Source organism: Dama dama, chromosome X, assembly GCF_033118175.1.
Source record: "Dama dama isolate Ldn47 chromosome X, ASM3311817v1, whole genome shotgun sequence".
Classification (NCBI taxonomy): domain Eukaryota; kingdom Metazoa; phylum Chordata; class Mammalia; order Artiodactyla; family Cervidae; genus Dama; species Dama dama.
Window position 1 is genome coordinate 116,932,799 of NC_083714.1, and position 15,475 is coordinate 116,948,273.

General features: G+C 36.6%; 1 protein-coding gene and 1 pseudogene across 1 annotated transcript in view; one reads left to right on the forward strand and one right to left on the reverse strand.

The window, feature by feature from the left end:
• The first annotated feature begins 919 nt into the window (after positions 1-919).
• LOC133051729 (nucleosome assembly protein 1-like 1) lies at positions 920-2,348 on the forward strand (annotated as a pseudogene).
• Positions 2,349-2,683: 335 nt separating this feature from the next.
• The window catches only part of LOC133052842 (cilia- and flagella-associated protein 47-like), a 167,040-nt gene continuing 154,248 nt past the window's right edge, over positions 2,684-15,475 (reverse strand). Inside the window, exons 17-18 of the mRNA XM_061137675.1 lie at positions 10,560-10,731; positions 2,684-2,849 (exon numbers count right to left, since the gene is read on the reverse strand). Of these exons, the coding sequence (XP_060993658.1) occupies positions 2,684-2,849; positions 10,560-10,731 (338 nt within the window). The remainder of the gene's footprint in view (positions 2,850-10,559; positions 10,732-15,475) is intronic.

Below are 15,475 nucleotides of genomic sequence, written 5' to 3' on the forward strand. Positions count from 1 at the left end.
AATCACTGCAGATGTTGACTGTAGCCATGAAATTAAAAGGCCCTTACCCCCTTGGAAGAAAAGTTATGATCAACCTAGAAAGCATATTAAAAAGCAGAGACATTACTTTGCCAACAAATGCCCATTTAGTCAAGGCTATGGTTTTTCCAGTAGGCATCTATGGATGTGAGAGTTGGACTATAAAGAAAGTTGAGTGCCAAAGAATTGATGCTTTTGAATCGTGGTGTTGGAGAAGACTCTTGAGAGTCCCTTGGACTGCAAGGAGTTACAACCAGTCCATCCTAAAAGAAATCAGTCCTGAATATCCATTGGAAGGGCTGAAGTTGAAGCTGAAACTCCAATACTTTGGCCACCTGATGCAAAGAACTGACTCATTTGAAAAGACCCTGATGCTGGAAAAGATTGAAGGTGGGAGAAGAAGGGGACGACAGAGGATGCGATGGTTGGGTGGCATCACCAACTCAATGGGCATGAGTTTGAGTAAACTCTGGGAGTTGGTAATGGACAGGGAGGCCTGGCGTGCTGCAGTCCAAGGGGTTGCAAAGAGTCTGGACATGACTGAGTGACTGAAGTGAACTGAACTGAAGGGTGAGTTTGAAACCTAGAATGTGGCTATGGTTGCAAATTCTGCACATTTTTAAAAAATATTGAAATGTACACTGACAATAGGTGAATTTTATGGTATGCTATACCTCAAAAAAAAGCTGTAAAAATATTTTTTACATCTGAGAAAGGTAAAAGTATTACTGCCATGCTGCTTATGTTATCACAAGTATAACAAAGATAGCTGTGACTAAGCAGAATAAAACAGAAAATGGAATCTCTGTGTAGCTTACCTAATCACCTCTACCTAGTTAAATCACTTAATAGCCCAAAACCATTAAAATTTACTGAGAAGCTTTTTCAGCGCCATCTGCTCACGGCGCCGCTGCCCTGAGTCACTGCCTGCGCAGCTCGGACCGCCCGGCTCCCCGCGCTCGCCACCGATATTTGGCATTTGTACAACATGGCAGACATCGACAACAAAGAACAGTCTGAACTTGATCAAGATTTGGATGATGTTGAAGAAGTAGAAGAAGAAGAGACTGGTGAAGAAACAAAAATCAAAGCGCGTCAGCTGACTGTTCAGATGATGCAAAATCCTCAGATTCTTGCAGCCCTTCAGGAAAGACTTGATGGTCTGGTAGAAACACCAACAGGATACATTGAAGGCTTGCCTAGGGTAGTTAAAAGACGAGTGAATGCTCTTAAAAACCTTCAAGTTAAATGTGCACAGATAGAAGCCAAATTCTATGAGGAAGTTCATGATCTTGAAAGAAGGTATGCTGTTCTTTATCAGCCTCTGTTTGATAAGTGATTTGAGATCATTAATGCCATTTATGAACCTACAGAAGAAGAATGTGAATGGAAACCAGATGAGGAAGATGAAATTTCGGAGGAGCTAAAAGAAAAGGCCAAGATTGAAGATGAGAAAAAGGATGAAGAAAAAGAAGATCCCAAGGGAATTCCTGAGTTTTGGTTGACTGTTTTTAAGAATGTTGACTTGCTCAGTGATATGGTTCAGGAACATGATGAACCTATTCTGAAGCACTTGAAAGATATTAAAGTGAAGTTCTCAGATGCTGGTCAACCTATGAGTTTTGTCTTAGAATTTCACTTTGAACCCAATGAATATTTCACAAATGAAGTGTTGACAAAGACATATAGGATGAGGTCAGAACCAGATGATTCTGATCCCTTTTCTTTTGATGGACCAGAAATTATGGGTTGTACAGGGTGCCAGATAGATTGGAAAAAAGGAAAGAATGTCACTTTGAAAACAATTAAGAAGAAGCAGAAACACAAGGGGCTTGGGACAGTTCGCACTGTGACCAAGACAGTCTCTAATGACTCTTTCTTTAACTTTTTTGCCCCTCCTGAAGTTCCTGAGAGTGGAGATCTGGATGATGATTCTGAAGCTATCCTCGCTGCAGACTTTGAAATTGGTCACTTTTTACGTGAGTGTATAATCCCAAGATCAGTGTTATACTTCACTGGAGAAGCTATTGAAGATGATGACGATGATTATGATGAAGAAGGTGAAGAAGCGGATGAGGAAGGGGAAGAAGAAGGAGATGAGGAAAATGATCCAGACTATGACCCAAAGAAGGATCAAAACCCAGCAGAGTGCAAGCAGCAGTGAAGCAGGATGTATGTGGCCTTGAGGATAACCTGCACTGATCTACCTTCTGCTTTCCTGGAAAGGATGAATTTACATCATTTGACAAGCCTATTTCAAGTTTTTTGTTGTTTGTTTGTTTGCTCATTTTTGTTTTTGCAGCCTAAAATAAAAATGTCATATAATTTTAGTTCTCAAAAAAAAAAAAAAAATTTACTGAGAAACCTCCCATCCATCTTTGAAAAAATACGTTAAAACACCCTTTGAAAAACAAATAGAAATATTATTCTAAATTTCAATATCTATTTACTTGTTCTTATTGTTCTTTGGTATTCACTTTGTAGATTCTAGTTTCCAAGTTTTAAATAACAAATATGAAATATACGAAGCTTTGATTCCTAGAAGCAATATTTCTCAGACTTAACCAGAAAAAGTGACATAATAGAATTTTCCATGTTAAATTCTGTTTCCCAGTTCAGCATAAATTACATTCACAAAACCAGTTACACACATATGCTTGATGTATTACCTTGCCTGACTTGTCAGCCTGACGTTAACAGTAGATTCCTTAAATAAACCAACCCCTTCAATATTGATGACCTCATCCACATCAGGCTCAGTAGCAATCAACATCATGGGAAATGTCCAGATCCCATCTGTCATGCACTCTACTTTGAGTGTAGCTTGAGACCTTGAATAGAAAAAGAGATTTATAAAGGATATTGCAGGAAAACAAGCAAAGGGAATATAGTATAGCAGATCAACGTCTAAGGCGAAAATGTAAGTAAACCTGTGGTTTCAGTAAAAAAAAACGGAAACTTTTAATTCTTTAAAAAAATGTAGATGGAAAAGATGTGGATGGGCTGTTTATATCTCAGGAATCATTCTGTAGGTCAGAGTCCCTATTATTATCCTCCCTTTGAGGTAATTATTTCATAGGGTATCTTATTTACTCTCTAGTTATTTACTAAGAATTAGTAACATATGTAGAATTCACTCTGCAAATTTTCTGTACCCAGCATAGAATATCATATTACTTAATAATCTGAGGAGAGGTTGACAAATGGACCCAAGTGTTACACTAAAAGGTATTCCATAAGGGGATTTTCTGTTCAAACTGAAACATCATGAAAAAGTTCTTTGAACTCTTGCTTCACACAGAAAAATTAGATTTTCTGTGAAAACTTACAAAGCCTCCAAAACTGACTTAAACTGAAGCTTTAAAAAATTAAATTGCAACTGATAAATATCACAAACACTTTACAATAACATGTAATTGAATGGCAATTGAATTAATGAAGACAGTAAATATAGCCTTCTAAGCAGTTGGCTCTGAAGAAGAGTGGAGACATAGGTCAGTAGCTGACGGTGAAGAATAGTTACTCATGTGTTTGCTTGCATCGGGTGGAAATAGCTCAAACACATAGCTCAGTAGTTGCAAGCCATATCATATGTCAGAAGGGACCAAGAAATCACAATCTTCTTACATAAATCTTTCAGAACAGTTCTGGGAACTCTTAGCCTCTTTAAATTGGACTGTGAAATTATTCAACAATTTGGGGAACAGTTAGATAATATATTATCAAATTTGAAAGGTGCAGACACTAAACCAGTTAATTCACTATTAGTAATTTCCCTCAGATATACTTCAAAGATTTCAAGAAGCAATGTGTATAAGGATGTTCAATGCTGCATTACTTATACTATAAAAAAACTGGTACCAAAATTTAAAAAATATCCCTTCAATACAGTGCTAGTAACAATAAAATGGAGTAGCCCTCATAAACAACAAAAGAGTCCAAAATGCAGTACTTGGGTGCAATCTCATAAATGACAGTTTGATACCTGGAGTAACAGGCAAATTTGGCCTTGGAGTTCAAAATGAAGCAGGGCAAAGGCTAACTGAATTCTGCCAAGAGAATCCACTGGTCAGAGCAAATACCTTTTTTCAACAACACAAGAGGCAACTTTACACATAGACATCACCAAATGGTCAATATCTAAATCAAACCGATTATATTCTTTGTAGCCAAAGATGGAGAAGCTGTATACAGTCAGCAAAAACAAAACCTGGAGCTGACTGTGGCTCAGATAATCAGCTTCTCATAGCAAAATTCAGGCTTAAGCTAAAGAAAGCAGGGAAAACCACTAGGCCAGCCAGGTAAAACTTCAAATCCCCTATGAATATGCAGTAGAGTGACAAATAGATTGAAGGCATTAGATTTAGTGAACAGTGTGGCTGAAGAACAATGGGTGGAGGTCTGTAATACTATACAGGAGGAAGCAAAACCATCCCAAAGAAAAAGAAAAGCAAGAAGGCAAGGTGGCTATCTGAGGAGGCTGAAGAAAGAAGAGAAGTAAAAAGCAAGGGAGAAAGGGAAAGGTACACCCAACTAAAAGCAGAGTTCCAAATCACAGCAAGGAAAGATAAGAAGGACTTCTTTGATGAACAATGCACAAAAATAGAGGAAAACAACAGCAGGGGAAAGACTAGAGATCTCTTCAGGAAAATTGGAAATATCAAGGGAACACTTCTTCCAAAGATGTGCACAACAATGGACAAAAACAGTAGAGACCTAACAGAAGCAGAAGAGATCAAGAAGAAATGGAAAGAAAACATGGAAGAACTGCACAAAAAAGATCTCAATGAACTAGATAGCCACGAAGGTGTGGTAAGTCACCCAGAGCCAGACATTCTGGAGTGTGAAGTCAAGTGGGTCTTAGGAAGCTCTGCTGTCAGTCAAGTTTGTGGATGCAATGCAACTCCAGTAGAGCTATTCAAAACTTTAAAAAATGAGGCTATCAAAGTGGTGCACTCAGTATGTCAGCAATTCTGAAAGACCCAGTAGTGGCTTCAGGACTGGAAAAGGTCAATCCTCATCCCAATTCCCAAGAAGGGTCATACTAAAGAATGCTTAAACCACTGGACAACTGTACTCATCTCCCATGCTAGTAAGGTCATACTTAAAATCTTGCATGCTAGGCTTCAGCATTATGTGAACAAACTTCCAGACATTCAAGCAGGGTTTAGAAAAGGCACAGGAACCAGAGATCAAATTGCCAACATTCGCTGGATCACAGAGAAAGCAAGGGAATTCCAGAAAACCATCTACCTCTGTTTCATCAACTATGCTAAAGCCTTTGACTGTGTGGATCATTAACAAACTGGAAAACACTTAAAGAGATGGGAAAACCAGACCATCTTACCTGTCTCCTGAGAAACCTGTATGGAGGTCAAGAAGCAACAGTTAGAACCCTGTATGGAATAACTGATTGGTTCAGGATTGATAAAGGAGTACAATAGGGCTGTCTGTTGTCATTCTGTTTATTTAACTTATACGCTGAGCACATTATGAGAAATGCTAGGCTGGAAACAAGATAGGTGGGAGAAACATGAACAACCTCAGATATGCGAATGATACCACTCTAATGGCAGAAGTGAAGAGGAACTAAAGAACCTCTTGATGAGGGTGAATGAGAAAAGTGAAAAAGTCAATTTAAAACTAAATATTAAAAAAAAAACACTAAGATCATGGCATCCAGCTCCATTACTTCATGGCAAATAGAAGGGGAAAAAGTGGAAACAGATTTCCTCTTCTTGGGTTCTAAGATCACTGCAGAGGGTGACTACAGCCATGAAATCAGAAGACGATTGCTTCTTGGCAGAAAAGCTATGACAAACCTAGATAGTGTGTTGAAAAGCAGAGACATCACTCTACCAACAAAGTATGTATAGTTAAGGCTATAGTCTTCCCAATGGTCACATAACGGTTGTGAGAGCTGGACTGTAAAGATGGCAGAGCGTCAAAGAATTGATGCCTTGGAACTGTGGTGCTGGAGAAGACTCTTGAGAGTCCCTTAGACTGCAAGGAGATCAAATCAGTCCATCCTAAAGGAAATCAACCCTGAATACTCACTGGAAGAACTGATGTTGAAGCTGAAGCTCCAGTATTTTGGTCACCTGATGTAAATAGCCGACTCACTGGAAAAGTCTCTGATGCTGGGAAAGATTGAAGGCAGGAGGAAAAGGGGACGAAAGAGGACAAGGTAGTTGGATGGCATCACCAATTCAATGGACGTAAGTTTGAGCAAACTCCGGGAGATGGTGAAGGACAGGGAAGACTGGCGTGCTGCAGTCAACGGGGTTGCAGAGTCAGACATGACTGAGCGACTAACCAACAATAATAAAGTTGTATTACACTGAAACAGTGAAATATTATTCAACGTAATGAAGCCCATGATAATGGATATATCATCTTAAATTTATGTCCAAAATATAAAACCTAAAGCTACACCTCTCTCACACTCTCCTGTCTTAGTGAATGAAACTATATTCCCCTATTAGCACTATTTAAAGAGCACTATTTCAATAGCTGGTCTACCCGCTCCTATTCTTGCCACTGCACAACTTTGAGCTGTTGGTTTATTTTAGTTTTTCTTATTTAACTACATTTTAACCACTTCAAATTCATGTGGAATAAATAATCACAGAAGTAAATGAGGATGTACAATTATACACAAAAGAGAATTGCTAAACTATGTCAGATTATCATACAATGCTTATAGAATTTTATGAATCACATACACAAGTTGTCATAAATCAGTCTCTAAAATATTTACCCTTTGGTCATTTCCAATTGCTTTCAGCATAAAAGATAAATTCATAGCCTCATGATCTTCTGTGATCAGATCCTGGCCAAACTCTCCTCCAGTTGGTTACTTTCTCCTTTGCTTACTCTGTTAGAGAAACACTGACCTCCTTATAACTCATTGTTCATGCCAAATATTTCCTGTCCTACTACTCTGGCATTTATTACTGCCTCTATCTCAAATGGCTGCCCTGGTGGCTCAGACGCTAAAGAATCTGCTAGCAATGTAGGAGACCTGGGTTTGATCCCTGGGTCAGGAAGATGCCCTGGAGCAAGGGAATGGCTACCACTCTAGTATTCTTTTTTTTTTTTTTTTAATTTTTTTTTTATTATTATTATTATTTTTTTCCAGTGGGTTTTGTCATACATTGATATGAATCTAGTATTCTTGCTTGGAGAATTCCACGTACAGAGGAGCCTGGCTACAGTCCATGGGGTTGCAAAGAGTCAGACATGACTGAGCGACTAATGCTTCTGTCTCAAATACCCTTCCCGGAGAAGGCAATGGCAACCCACTCCAGTACTCTTGCCTGGAAAATCCCATGGACGGAGGAGCCTGGTGGGCTGTAGTCCATGGGGTCGCACAGAGTTGGACACGACTGAAGTGACTTAGCAGCAGCAGCAGCAGCAAATACTCTTCCAAGCTCTTCTCATCTGTGAGGTCTTTCTTCAGACATCACCTCTTCCTGGAAGCCTGTCTACCTTACCTAGTGTATATCCTTCCTAGGTCTGTATTTCCCTTTACTTATTTCCTTATCAGGACAATCTGAAATGTTCTTATTTCCTATGTACTTAATTCTCTTTTATTTCTCACTCTCACTAGACTAAATATTCTAAAAGTGCAGGAATTTTGTCTCTTTTGAAGATGCTAAACAATTTTTAAATAAATGAGTAAACATGCCAAATGACAACACTGAGTGATTTCATTCATCAGCCAATTCTCTGAGCACGTAGGAAGCCACTGAGTCAACCTTTTTGGCCCACAGTGAGGAAGACCACTCAGTTACAAGGATGGCACAGTGAATCATTTTATAGTCAATACTGTGGGTTCCTAACAATGTACATATATGGTATTCCCTATGTCAAATTGTCTGTCTCAAATCCTATGAAAGAGAACTTTGGGTTCTCATTCTGTTCATCTCTTGAGCAGATAAAAAGTTCCAGGAAAATGTTGAGCTGATATGATTATTATTTCTAAACATTCCTTAAGACAAATGACATCTGTAATTTCTCTATTAAAAAAAGTTCAGACTTGTGTTAACTTATAATCATCAGACTGATTCATGACAATATCAACTGCTAATCTCTTTAAGTTTTAGTATTAGACCCTTGATTTTTATCTAAAAATGAGTGGTTGTAGTGGTTTAGTTGCTCAGTCATGTCTGACTCTTGTGATCCCATGGACAGAGGAGCCTGGCAGGCTACAGTCCATGGGATTTTCCAGACAAGAATACTGGAGTGGGTTGCTATTTTCTTCTCCAGGGGATCTTCTCAACCCAGGGATCAAACCCTAGTCTCCTGCATTATAGGCAGATCCTTTACTGACTGAGCTACCAGGGAAGCCCTAAAAAATAGTGGATATATGTATATATAATTGATTCACTTTGCTGCACAGGAGAAAGTAACACAACATTTTAAATCAACTATACTCCAAAAAAATTGAAAAAGTAAAGAAAAAAAAAACGTCAAGGTCTTAAGGAATAATATTCTTGTTTTTTTTTTAAATTTTTTTTCTTGTCTTGTTTTTACTATATTTTATTTTTTATAAAAACACATTTAAGGCTCTGACCATTACTCTTATTATTTCAGCACTAGTCTATGAAAGGATAAACATGAAAAATTACCTTGTTTTTACTGTTGTTCAACAGTGTTATATTTTCCTTAACAAACCCATGAAAATTTTGTTGTCTTTTTTTTTACCTTGTCAATCAGGAAGAGAAGAATTAAATTTGATGCTTATTTAGATTATCTAGGTAAAGTATGATTTGGGTATAATTATTTTCTTGTTCTTTTTTCAAAATTTAAAGCTATTGGTTTTATTTATTTTTGTTTTTTTATCATTTAATGGTATGTCTTGTAGTAAACCATCCCAAATACATATGGAAGAAGGAATGACAAAAACAAATGAGTATGTGTGCATAAAATAGAATTATTAAATTACATGAGAACACCACAAGACACTCACACAAATTTATAAATCATGAATATAAGTTGTCCTAAATCAGTTTCTCAAATATTCACCAAGAAGCTCTAAACCCACCAAATGTGGAACAAATATAAATTCACATTGGTTCTGTTCATACTCACTAATGATAACATTTTCCCCTTCTGGTTTTTTTTTTTTTTCCCATTTATTTTTATTAGTTGGAGGCTAATTTCTTTACAATATTGTAGTGGTTTTTGCCATACATTGACATGAATCAGCCATGGATTTACATGTATTCCCCATCCCAATGCCCTCTCCCGCCTCCCTCCCCATCCCATCCCTCTGGGTCTTCCCAGTGCACCAGCCCTGAGCACTTGTCTCATGCATCCAACCTGGGCTGGTGATCTGTTTCATCCTTGATAGTATACTTGTTTCAGTGTTTTTGCTGGTAATTTACCTGTCACTGAATCAACATCATACTAAACTAAATGTGAAAAAATACTAACAAATAAATGTTTAGTCGCTAAGTTGTATCCGACTCTTTGTGATTCCATGGACTGCAGCCCACCAGGCTCCTCTGACCATGGAATTCTCCAGGCAAGAATACTAGAGAAGGTTGCCATTTCCTTCTCCAGGAGATCTTCCTGATGCAGGGATCAAACCAGTGCCTCTTGCACTGGCAGGCAGATTCTTTACCACTGAGCCACCAAGGAATCCCATAGAAAACTATGAAAATTTTAAAAAAGCCCATAGAAAACTATGAAAATAATGTTTAATGAGTACTTTCTTCTTACAATCTGATTTTATCACTGATTCCCTGCTATCTTTTAGTTATTAGATTACATTCTCAAAGCCACTTTAAATACACACATGGGTACACTGAATGCATAGTTAAATTATAGGAATGGTTAAAAGCACAAGTAATACTGTCAATTGTTTTTTCATGGTCAGGCAGTATTTTGTGCTTATTTGCAGTTCTAATCAGTGTCTTTGCATCAAGACATAAAATCCTGTTTCAGATGTGACCTAGAATACAGCATGTGTAGGTGCTAAGTATCAGTTGCATAAAAAGTAAATATAAAGACACTGGACGAGGTTTTCCAAAGGACAGATATTCAAAGCTTACTATTCTCACAGACTCTAGTGCGACCCTCTTATACTTTACCTTTAGTACAATGCTATGGTTTTGAATGGTAAAACGGTAATGACAGCAATTGCAAAGGAGGGCACTCAGCATTTGCAACATTTGAACTGGTTCTGAGAAGCAGTATGGAGAAATACCATGTTGCCAATGTATAGCGCCAAGTCTGCAATTAAAAAATTTTTTCCAAGTAGACAGCCCTGTTTTGCTAATAGCATATCCTAATGACCTTGGGGAGGTCACAATTCCTGAAGGATATCTCAGATTTATAATAATTTGGACTGTTCTTTTTCATCAGAATACTTTTCACAGCTGGATAGCTAGAAATAATCTATTTACCTAAATGGCATCAAAGAAGTAATGCAACTGACAAATAGAAAGATGGAAAGAAAAAGACCACATTATTTAGTTTAAAAGAGTAATAATATTGTTTAAAGAAATTAGGGTTTGTAAAAGCAGGTTTACCTTGCTGGTTTCTTTGGTGTAAATATCAGATTGAAGACCAATGCTATCTGTTCATTCTTGGCATTATAAGATTTTTTGATCAAATATATAGCCACGCAGGATTCCAAACTATCCTCTTCAACTTCAGATTCAAATTCAATGTCATATTCAAATTCACGTTTCATAGGTACATCTAAGAAAATCAAGATTTAAATGCATTTTAATTCAACTAAATATGTATAGGTTGAAAATCAATTATACGTCAGCAATAATCATGCACAGGTATTTAGAGTGAGGGAGAGGGTATATGTTATTTAGCTTTGTTGTCATAATACCTAGTGTGTTACCAGGTATATAATAGTATTCAGTATGCTTTTAAGAGTTAAATAAATGAATGGATATAAAAAATAAATGCACCTACTATCCTTAATCCCACCATCCTTAAAATTCAGACTAATAAAATAATAGACAAGTGGAAACTAAAAATTAATATTTACTATAAATGCAAATAATATGATATGCTGTATATAAAATATATTAAAAGCTTATAGACTTATGATTGATAAAGAATGATTTGAATTAAGACTAAACAATATTAAAATAGTATCCCAGTCTATTAAGGCAGGACTTTCAAGCTCTGGGATATTTTAACAAAAGAGAGAATTCTTCATTTTTTAGTCTTGAGGTATTATTGACAATATGGTTAACCATGTTTTCTTAACCAGTAGTTTACCAGAAGAAAGTCAGTTATAGCAGGGTTTTGTTAGGTATATGTGAAAAATATTCAAGACTGGTGTGTAGAACAGAAGCATAATCATCAATAATATTTATGCTCCATGTCCATATAAGGAGCCCAGACTGCAAATCAAGAAGTTTGTGGCATATAGATCATGAAAGAGAGGTCCAGAGAACCATCACTGCGGAGATAATTTCTAAAGTCTGTCTCTAATGTGCAAAGGTAAAAGTGATCCTTTGATTCACAGAACTGATGGCCACCTCTCTCCCACTAATCCTAGCAGAATTCAGACCACTTTTCAGAAGTGGCTGGTCATAATTTCTGCCATAGAACTCCGAAAAACAGCTTGGCTGTAACAATCCCAAGTCACATTCAATAATTACTCAGTAAATCTTTTTAATGTAAAATAATGGACTGACCCATAACCTTACAAGATCTTTTTCTTTTTTTCATGTGTAAGAATCAATCTCAGACCTTCTGAATTGCTAGCTTTCATCCTGTTGACCAAATTAGCAATTGTTCCTATCGATAACCATTCTTTGTTGTAGCAAAATCAATATGTCTACATTTAATATGTTGATTTGTTCTGGGGATGGGATATGGAAATGTTCCATTGGAAGCCATGCTCCATACTGAGAAGCAGCATTTAAGAGTTTTAGAGTGTTTAATGGGAGATGAAATTTCCACTGCATTCAAATAACATATTTTTCAAAGCAAATACTATTGAGATCTGCATCTGTTTCTGCTTAATTATTGAAGCCTTTATGGGAATGGCTGTGTCAGAATCAAGACAGGAAATGAGAAGCTAAATTTAGTTTCAGAACCATTGAACCCCCTGTGGGGAATCTGTTACTATAGATGTCATAATTCCAATCCTAAGAAGATCCATTGGTACAAAACACAGACCTGATTATCCACAAGGGGACAGGGGTCACGCAAGTAGGAACCATATTAGTACTTTTTACACTTTACATATTTCCCTTGTTTTAACTAGAAAACAGTGATATGAACACATAAGGAAAAGAAACAGAATCAGGTGGTACAAAATCCTAACAAACTGACATTCTGCATTGTGTCTTCAAGCTAACAAAGTAGAGTCTCTGCATTTTATTTGAAAAGTCATATTATCAAGTTAAAAGCGTACCTTCTGCAACGTTCCCAACTTGGAGAGAATCTGTATAGTATGTGTATTGGGTTGATCAGAGCTAAGTCAGTGAGACCAGAGTAAATTAGTTATCATCTGATTGTTGTATAAAATTAATTACTCATGACAAATATAGCTCGTGACTTTGAGAGAACAAATGCACATTTCTAAAAAACATTTAAATAAATGTAGTTTATCTTATGGAGAAGGCAGTGGCACCCCACTCCATTACTCTTGCCTGGAAAATCCCATGGACGGAGGAGCCTGGTAGGCTGCAGTCCACGGGGTCGCTAAGAGTCGGACCCGACTAAGCGACTTCACTTTCACTTTTCACTTTCATGAACTGGAAAAGGAAATGGCAACCCACTCCAGTGTTCTTGCCTGGAGAATCCCAGGGACGGGGGAGCCTGGTGGGCTGCCGTCTATGGGGTCGCACAGAGTTGGATACGACTGAAGCGATTTAGCAGCAGCAGCAGTTTATCTTAATATAGATTACTATTTCAAGTTATAAGTTCATACTCCTTAGGACTACTGTAATAAATTTTTTGACACAGGAGGAAAATTCTGTTTCTTGTTTGTTTTAAACACAAACCCTTAAAAAGACATTTGAACTCACGAAATTAAGGGTCAGGATAAATATATATTTAATTTCAATTGTGTTTTAATAGAAATTGAAATATTTACTAACCTCTTTTTTTCTATCTTATATAATGGCTATCACATGCTTGTTTAAAAGCACTTCCCATTTTCAATGGTTTCCCATTCTGTGAAAGTTTTCATGAACTGCTCACGAAGACCTGTAGATTTTGCCCCGGTTAAACTTCCTAGCTATGGCAAAATTCATAAATATGAGGCAGATAATTTTGTTTACTTATCAATATCTAAACACACTTTAAAAACATTTTTCTTATCATTTATATTTACATTTCTTTTTTCATTTGATGAATAATAACTGAAAACTTTCCTTGAAATGACAAGTAAGGTTCTTGTCCCTTTGGAACTTATAACTGGGAGGAAAGAATTGCCAATAAACTACCAATGATACCGCAACGTTTTGAATGACTGTGAGAACGGCTACTATGGAGAAGCAGAAGAGGCTATGACAGCTCAGGTCCTGGGAGCTTAACTGCTAAGGTCCTGAGGAGGAGACCAACATACGAAAGTTAAAAAGAAAGAAAGAAAGTTGATAAGGGCCTCCTGCATGTAGACAAAGAAAATGCCTCTGAGGCATCAGAGCAGCATGAGGGAATTTTCCACAGTGGGAATTACCTCAGCGTCTTTGGGAAAGAACTTGAGCAGGTGGAGCAAAAGGGAGTGGGATGAAATTTCCAAGAGATGAAATGGGCATAATGGGCAAGACCATGCAGGGTATGGTGACGATTTGGGATTTCTAAGAATAGCAAGAACCTATGGAATGTTTTAAACATGGAAGTGATGTGCTTGTTTAATGGTAAAGTGAGCAAAAGGGGGTTAGTAGAGAAGGTAATGATGTTTCTGCAGTAGTTCAGGGCAGGTGGTGACTTGCACAAGGGTGAGAGGAAGATGGAGATTAAGCTCAAGCAATGCCCTGTGAAGAATGAAGTGGGGACCATGGGAGCAGTCCTGACTGGTAAGCAAAATCATGAGCTTATCATTTCAGTGCTGTATTCATACCCTTAACATACATACAAAATATTTAATCAAACATATTTCAGAGAATTATAGAGTATGATATATCTATATTTATCAATCTACTTATTATCTACTGTCTTATAAAACAATAATGGTAATAATCACTTGGGTATGGCAAGTGTCACTATATTGAATAAGAAGGGTATGCTTCCATCCTTGTATAATTATGCAACCTAATGCTTGTATCATAATGCCAATAAATCATGCAATAGTCACTATCGTGGTCAAGGGTGCCAGATACATGGGTGAATTTTCTCAGGACAATAATTGATTTTTATTCAATGTGGAAGAATATTAGTAATTTTAAAAAACCCTTGACAAAACATGACAAATAGTCAAAAAGTACTGAATTGTAACAGATTTATTTGGAAAATATATTGTGAAACTGTGTATTTTATATCATTCTAATCTGTAAGAAATACACTTCATAGCAAACCCAACCAAAATGTCTCAATGAGAAGTGAACATCAAAGTATAATGAACACTGTTATCCATGTTCTTTCATAAATTTCTATAGTTGTCTCTTCATTAATAATAGGCATCTACATTTGCTTGATAGGATGTAATAATCAGAGAAGGAAGGAATGGAGTACTGAACACAAATTTGAAAGAGGATAATGAAAACAAGGTATTCAAAGAAAATAGAGGATACTGGATAAACCACCTAAAGCTATTTTCTTTGAACAGATAATGAAGAATGTGCCATCTGCACACTCTTATTATTTTTACAAAATTGTGTATCTTTTCGAAGGGTTATTTAATTTACATGTTTTACTTCACTTTCATAAGGTCATTTAATAGACCAAACATTTTGATTAACTTAAAATAACTGCATATTCTTTTGCTACAATGCAAGTACAGTATACTACAGAACGAAAATTAAAGGAAGAAAGTGGCAACATAGCTAATGCTTGTCTTACGCATTTCATTTTAAACAAGAATCCAGAAATAAAAGATAAAGGAACTTTTTGTAACATAAATACTTTATTCAGCCATTTAGCAATTTAGCACCAAATTTCAGAATCTATTTAAGATTAGGTACCATATTTTTGTACTTTCTGATACAATATTATTTCATGTATTAATGAGAAAACCCACCGAACGACATTGAAAGAATCATGTTTCCATCTCAAACTGTCATTTGTCAGTGACTGAAGATGGGTCCTCTAGTACATCTCTGTCACAAAATGCCCAACCAGAGCTTTAAATGATAATAATGGTAATATCTAACACTTATGAGACAGTTACTGAGAACCAGGCACTTTTAAGAATTCTATGCATTTATACTTAATCTTAAAAAAAAAAATCCTATGAAATAGATACTATCTCCATACTACAGTTGAAGAAACAGAGTTTATAGAGAAGTAAAATAATTTTGTCAAGGCC